The 7,583-nt window shown below is 47.9% G+C and overlaps 1 protein-coding gene across 1 annotated transcript in view; it reads left to right on the top strand.

The window, feature by feature from the left end:
• The first annotated feature begins 607 nt into the window (after positions 1-607).
• Mmp24 (matrix metallopeptidase 24) overlaps positions 608-7,583 on the top strand; it is a 33,278-nt gene continuing 26,302 nt past the window's right edge. The window contains exon 1 of the mRNA XM_013352202.2: positions 608-701. Within this exon, the coding sequence (XP_013207656.2) occupies positions 608-701 (94 nt within the window). The remainder of the gene's footprint in view (positions 702-7,583) is intronic.

Here is a 7,583-nt window from a genome sequence, read left to right as displayed (position 1 = left end):
AATGAGAGTGTGGCCACACTCCTGGCCTTGGTCAGAGGCCTTCCCAGAATTAGAAAACAGACATCCCAGTGCTGACCCAAAACCCCAAATATGACACCTCCCCAACCCTGGTGATTGTCTGGCTTGTGGTGGCCTCTTGGGAGTGGGCCAAGGACATTGTGTAGAGCTCCCGGGAATTCCCGTTAGTGCACTTACCACCCACTCCAGAGCCGATGGCAGCCAACAGGCAATGCTGTACCCTTAAGGTGTTTGTCAAGAAACTCAGCTGGGGGTTGTGGGCGACTCTGAGGGCCCTTTTTAGACTGGCTGGAACTGAAGAAGGAGGGAGAGAGCGAGAGCTTTCGGAGGCACCGTAGAACTCTAGAGTGGGAGGGGTAACACACAGAGAGAACCCTCCCTGGAGGCTGGAGGCTGCGCTCCATTCCTGCCCCCCTGCCAACTTGCTCTGCAATTTTAAATAAGTGACTTCTCCCTGCATTTCATTTTTCTCTTCTGCAAAACACGCCTGTGAAATTACATGATCTTCTCAATATCCCTGAGCATCGCATTTCCTGGACCCTTGAATGGTTTTGTATTCAGTAGGACATTTTTAAAAAGTAATTCTAACATGGGGGACCAGCAGCAAGGGCCCTCAGTTGCAAGGCTAGAGGAGAAAGGTTTTAGTGGGACAGGAATTCAAGGGAACAGACCCAGTGACCAAGGTGATCCTGGAAAGGTCACCAGAGAGGCTGGGACAGCAGAAGTGGCCAAAGGTGGTGGTTACCATATTGCAGAGTGTGGGCACAAGAACACAGTAACAGCACTGTTAAAATCAAAGACGTAGTGTTCATGTATTAGTTTTCTATTGTTGCTACAACAAGTTGCCATAAATTTTGTTAAATAAAATAATCTAGCTGTTGGCCAGGCATGGTGGCACACACCTTTTATCTCAACACTTTGGAGGCAGAGGCAGGTGGATCTCTTGAGTTTGATGGCAGCCTGGTCTATATAGAAAGTTCCAAGCCAGCCAGAGCTATGCAGTGAGACTTCGCCTCAATATTTATAATAATAATTAGAAAGCTGCTAATATAACTCAGTTGCACAGTGTACAAAAGACACAAAAAGGGCGGTGGTGGCGCATGCCTTTAATCCCAGCACTCGGGAGGCAGAGGCAGGCGGATCTCTGTGAGTTCAAGGCCCGCCTGGTCTACAAGAGCTAGTTCCAGGATAGGCTCCAAAACCACAGCGAAACCCTGTCTCAAAAAAAAACAAAAAAACAAAAAAAGGATTGAATTCAATTCCTCGCACCGCAAAAGCGATCTGGAAATGAGAAGTCCAAAACGGGTTTTATGGGACTAAAGTCAAGGTATAGGCATGGCTGCATTCTTCCGCAGGCTCCAGGGAGACCCTGTGCCTTTCGGCTTCCAGGCTCGGGACACTCTGCTTCTCTATTACGTCTCTGACTTGGACTCTTCTGCCTCCCTCCTCTAAGGCTTCTTGGGATTCCATGGCACTCTCCGTGGTGTCCCTGGCTAATCTCCCTGTTGGAAGATCCTTGGTCCTTTAAGGACAGTCTCTTTTGCAACACGACATTCACAGGCTTTGAGAATTTGGATGTGGACATCTTCAAAGACCATTCTTACCTAATGCCTCATGTCACTGAAGCCTCTTAACGATTCTTTTATCTTCCTCTTCTACCAGGTGAGGAACAGGACCCAGAGAGAAGCTAAGTCATTTGCCCGAAGGCACTCAGCTAAGTTAGCAGTAGTTAGCACGTGACGGTCTGTAGGTCCTAAGTGAACTATCTTCAGATAGGGCCCTATCCAGCCCTCATGTGGAAAGAGAATTATTGTAACTCTCTGAAGGATGCTTCCGAAGATCTGGAGCCTCATGCATGCTAGGGACATGTTCTGTCACTGGCCATGCCCCTAGCCCTCCAACGATACTCCTGAATTAGCATTGGCATACCCCACTCCTTTCCTTTTCCACTATCGCTTATTCAAACGTCTGGGACCTTCCCCGACCACACTCTGTAGAATAGCTGGCCCAGAATTCTGTCTCCTTGGCCTACGTCACCCCATGGCCACACTTATTACTGCTGGTTCTCCCTCTAGATGACAACCGGAAGCAGCTGACGGGTTTTGTTCTGTTACAGCCCTAGTACACAGAGCCTGCTCCATAGTAGGTTGCTCAGTAAATATCACTGGGGCTGGACAGAAGGCTCAGAAGTTTAGAGCATTTACTGATTTTGCAGAGGACCCAGGTTCGGTTCCCAGCATCCACATAGTGGCTCACCTGTAACTCCAATTCCCTTTCTGACCCCTGTGGGCACCTGCATACATGGGGTGCACATACACACCCACTCAGGAACACACAGATATGTACCTAAATATTCAAATTTTTTAAAGTAAAAAGTAAATATTGAATGGGTAAATGAGGCAGAAACAAGTTGATTTGATATTTAGGAGGTAGGACCAATGCTTTTTGGTAAAACACTGGATTTGAGTAGTAAGGAAGAGCAAGGAATCATGGGTCGTAGGAGGCCTCTGGTTTGGAAACCAGAGGCAGTGATGGTGTGGGGTTCTGGCACAGGAACTGTCTGAGTTGGGGTTTCTGATGCCGTGATAAACACTGACCAAAAGCAGCTTCAGGAAAGGGTTTGTTTTGCTTACACACTGAGATCACGATCCGTCTGAAGGGAAATCAGGGCAAGAGCCTGGAGTTAGGCCATGGGGAATGTTGCTGGCTGACTTGCCCCCCATAGCTTACTCAGCCTGCTTTCTTGCCCACTCATGATCCACTCAGGGGTGGCGTCACCTCCAGTGTGCTGGCCCTCTCACATCAACCGTTAATCAAGAAAATGTCCACCCCGCCACCAGACTTCCCACAGGCTAATTTGATGCCGGCGCTTCCTCAACTGAAGTTCCCTCTTCTCAGATGACTCTAGCTCGTGTCAAGTTAACGAAAAGCTAACAGCCCGGGAGCCACAGCACAACCCTGTGCACTATGATCTGAGCTCTTTTGGCACGTGAGAAGCAGAAAGTCCCAGGAAGGGGGAAGCTGCCTGACCACACGGGAAGCCTAAATCCTGCCGCTCACTAGTTTTATAACTCTGGGCAATCATTCAGTCTGTCTAAACCTCAGGTTTCTCATCTGCAATTGGGAGCCACCATCCCTCCCTCATGGTGCTACCTCCTTGGTGTTGAGCACAATGCCAAGCGCAGAGTCGGCCCTCAGATAATAACACCTATGATTGTGACTGTAATTAGATCATCTCCACCTGTCAAAAGTTGTTCCTTCTAGAGTCAAGATCTGGGTCCTGCAATCTCTCCTTCTGCACTCTGCATCCACAGGACAGCTCTCCTTCCTGATGTCTTGTTCTCCTTGAAGCCCCTCTCCTCCTCCCTGAATATCTCTCACATATCCTTGTTGGGAGGTTCCTGGTTTGTTTGTTTTCCTTGGGGGAGTTCCACTTTGTTCCTCTGCTCCATAGACAAACCCCTGAGATGGGATTTGAAACACGCTCCATGCTGAAGCCTGTGCTTTGTTCCTATAGCTCACATTGGCACCCAGGTTATGGACTTGATTGCCCAGACAGTGGTGTGTGTGTGTGTGTGTGTGTGTGTGTGTGTGTGTAAGTGCGTATGTGTGAGCATGTATGCGTGTGTACATATATGCCCATAGAGGTCAAAGGCCAGCTTAGGCTATTGTTCCTCAGAAGTGATCTATTTTGTTTTTTGAGGCAGAGTTTCTCTCTAGCCTGGTGCTAGGCTGGCTGGTCACAGAGCGCTGGAGACCTGCCTGGATCTGCCTCCAGCACTGGGATTATAGAAGCACTCCTCACCACCCCCAGCATCTGCACTTGGGTTCTAGGAATCTAATTCGGGTCCCCCTGCTTGCACTTTACTGACAGAGCACCCTACCTTCCAGGACCCCAGATTCTTTGATCACAGTCTTTAATTCTCTCTTCCTCATTCGAGTTCAGAGTTCCAAATCAGATACCTGACTGTCTGGTCCTTTTTTTTTGTTTTGTTTTTTGTTTTTTCGAGACAGGGTTACTCTGTGGTTTTGGAGCTGGTCCTGGAACTAGCTCTTGTAGACCAGGCTGGTCTCGAACTCACAGAGATCCGCCTGCCTCTGCCTCCCAAGTGCTGGGATTAAAGGCGTGCGCCACCACCGCCCGGCTTGTCTGGTCCTTCTTGATGGACTTCACCACCATTTCTGACATGCCAGCAGGTACTTCACTCCTGATCAGACCCCTGACCATCCTCCCAAGCCTTTCCTGCAGCCAGATCATCTGAATAGATGTGATGCTCTCAAATGCCCTGGGGAGCATCTGCTGTAACTGATCCAGCCTCTCTCTGCTCCCCAGGCCATCTTGGTTTTCCAAGTGTGCGCCTTAGCCTCACCAATTGTCTTCTCTTTCCACCCCCATCGCTACTTCTAATCTCACCACCGCCTCTGCTGTCTGCCACTCTCTTCCCTCTGAGGGCCGCATCCTCTCTCTCTCTCTCTCTCTCTCTCTCTCTCTCTCCTCTGTTCTTTCCCTGTCATTTCTCAGCTCTGGCTCCTCAGGGACTGAAATCCCGCCCTGTGGCCAGCAGACCAATCACACTGTTCTGTCCGTGATCTCCGTGTTTGGTTCAGCCCCGCTATTTTGGTCTGCTGTACCTGCCATTCTTCTCACTCCCCTCTGTGTTTTACACCTCTTTCGGCACTTAGAAGGTGTCAGACATCTTAGAGGTAGTTAACTTCTGTCAAGGTTAGGCTTCGGACATGGCTGATGATAGATTAATGGGTGAAGGTGTAAAAAGATGGAAGGTCAGTCGTTCCATTTAAACTGAAGGAGGCCAGCTTCTTTTAGTGGGCTTTTACCTCTTTTTTTTTCCCCCCTTCGGAAAGAACAATGGACCCCATTGCCTCATCTAGCCAGAAAACCAAAGCATGACTGATAAACTTCAGCCAATACTTTTTTGTCTACCTTTGCTAGATACCAGGATTTATGCTGTGTGTCTTCATGTTCGTTACTTATTCAGCCTTCTCAAGATGAATTCCTTTCCTCGGTACTCAGACAGTGCCTCCCAGGCCAACTGTTCATTCATTTCCTCATTCATGAACTTGGTAGCTATTGAGTCAGTCACTGTGCTAAATACTGTAGCAGGTTACCAAAAAAAAAAAAAAAAAAAAAAAAAAAGACAGCCTCTGTTTCCCAGGCACTCGGTGCAGTTGGAGAAAACAGGTGTGAGGCGCTGCAGGAACTTCATCTAGCGGCGCACACACGTTAATTCAGGAATAAAGAAAGCCGCCTCCCTCTACCAGGGCATTTTAAGGAAAGTTGAATGAAAGTGGGGCCTTTTGAAGAAGGCCTTGAAGGATGGGTAGGAGTTTGCTACCACGTGCCAAGTGAATGGGTTTGCAGCCACAGGAAGAGCTTGGGAGTCCGAAAGGGCAAAGGATGTTTGGGAGTTGGTGTGTCTTCAGCGTGATCAGGGGCTTCTTCCTAGAGAAGCCAGAGGGGCACGTGAGGGGCAGAGATGAGGTAAGCATCGGATTCAGAACTGACTAGTCTCTGACCCGTCTTCCCTGGCAGAGAGACGAAGGCACAGGGACTTAATGCTTTGCTGACAGGATTTAACCTGGGAATCGCTGTTAGAGCAGGCAAATAGTTGCATGGCTCGCCTGCTTCCTGGACATTCCCACCATTAGTATTTGAGTTTTGTGGCTGATCCCAGGCCAAGGGTTGAGTCCCAAAAGACTGTCTGTAATCTGACCTCTTGGAGAATAGATCACACGAGGTCACCTCTCTTCATTTCCCCCTTCCAACCTCTTCACCTAGCCTCACCCAAAGCTTCAGTCATTTTTACATGTCTGTAAAATGTGCCACCCATCCCTGCTGGACAGTTCAAACCTCATCTCTGCTGTCTGTCTTCCACGACCTCACCTTTTCCTTTCTCCCTGTGGGGACAAGACATCCTTTTCCCCCACAGAACCTCTCCATGGCTATTCCATAGTGCTATATCTTCATCAGGGGTTCACTTGTCAGCTTGTGAATTCCTTAGTCTTCATTGTACCCGCCAAACCTTGCACGGTGCCTACTTAGCATGTAGTAAGTGTGTGAGAACGTTTGTTGAGTGGACATAATGAACCGCCAAAGCATGTCCAACTCTGCCCCAGGCACTGGATATACAGAGATGGAGGGAAGCCTTCCCACAAGAAGCTTAGACTCTGGTGGATGGTGATACGGAATGATTGGAGCCCAATATCATAAGACCCATAATTTCTGTAATTGGGGTTTAGAGAGCACCGAGGAGAGAGAAATCACTTAGCCTGGGAAGTCTTCCAGGGGTAGTAATTTATGGATTGAACATTAAAATATGACAGGTTTTTGCCAAACTAAGAATACTCGGCAGAGAGAAACGTATATGCAGAGACATAAAAGAGACTCGGTGTTGGGGGATGATGAGTACTGATACTCTGCAGCGTCGTTCTGAAGGGAAAACATGTTTTAGACACCAAATCTGAAAGGAGTAAAGATGCCGCTCTTTTGTGGATGTTCCAAGACTATTGTTCTGGCAATTTGGCTTTTAATCAGTTTTATCCCAAGGCAGTGAAGATATTATAGTTACCTTTGGTGAAAAATAAAGAGTAACTTACTCATAGTTTGTGGCAGCTACCTACCTTCTGAAGGTGGTTTGATTTGGCTTACAATAAGTGACATATTCACAATAAAGCTGTTTGTATAGGAACAAAGCCCCAAGGTTCTTGGGCTAAAGATGTAGCTCAGTTGGTAGAGTGCTTGCCTAGCGTGCATGGACCTTTGAGTCTGTTCCCTACCATGCAATAAAACCGGGCATAGTAGCACATGCCTGCAATCCTAGCACACCATGGAGGCAGGAGGATCAGAAAGTTCAAAGTCATCATTGACTACATAGCAAGTCTAAAGCCAGGCTGACGTACACGAGAAGGGAATAGTACCATTTCCCAAGGTGACCTCCCCTACACTTAGTCATCAGTCCTCAGCATGACCCTCTGAAGATGGCAGAGAACTGGTTTTGGGGACTGTAAGCCTGGCTTTGGGGGTGTTCCTGACACATCAAGAATGTGGAAGCTTCACTCATTTTCCAGTAGATGACTCGGGGACCCCTGGTGATCTTGTTTCCTTAGGTTTCCACCACTCTCGCCTTTGTGGGTGAGGAAAGCTCCTTTGCTATCCTGGTCTCACTGTTCACTTGGCCTTCTTCACTCAAACATTTTTAGTTTCTTGCCCTTGTCTCTCTCTCTCTCTCTCTCTCTCTCTCTCTTTACAGTGTTTAAGATTGAACCCAAGGCCTTTGTGCTCGATAGTTAAGAGACCAACTTCTAAGTCACATCCTCAGCTATTCCCCCCCTTTGAAAAATGATTCTATGAAAAAAAAAACTTGGAAAACAGAAAAGCACAAAAGTCTCCATGGCACCCTAACCAAGAGCTGTTCAGCTGGGGTCGTTTTTATTGTTGCTGTTGTTTCATTTCGGAGGGAGCTGAGACTGTAAATGAATACAAGAAGCCCTGGGTTCATCCTGACACACACACACAGATACACAGGCATGCACATATACACACACAC

The sequence above is a fragment of the Microtus ochrogaster genome, linkage group LG8 (assembly GCF_000317375.1).
Source record: "Microtus ochrogaster isolate Prairie Vole_2 linkage group LG8, MicOch1.0, whole genome shotgun sequence".
NCBI classification, from domain to species: domain Eukaryota; kingdom Metazoa; phylum Chordata; class Mammalia; order Rodentia; family Cricetidae; genus Microtus; species Microtus ochrogaster.
This window is presented reverse-complemented; position numbering and strand designations above follow the sequence as displayed.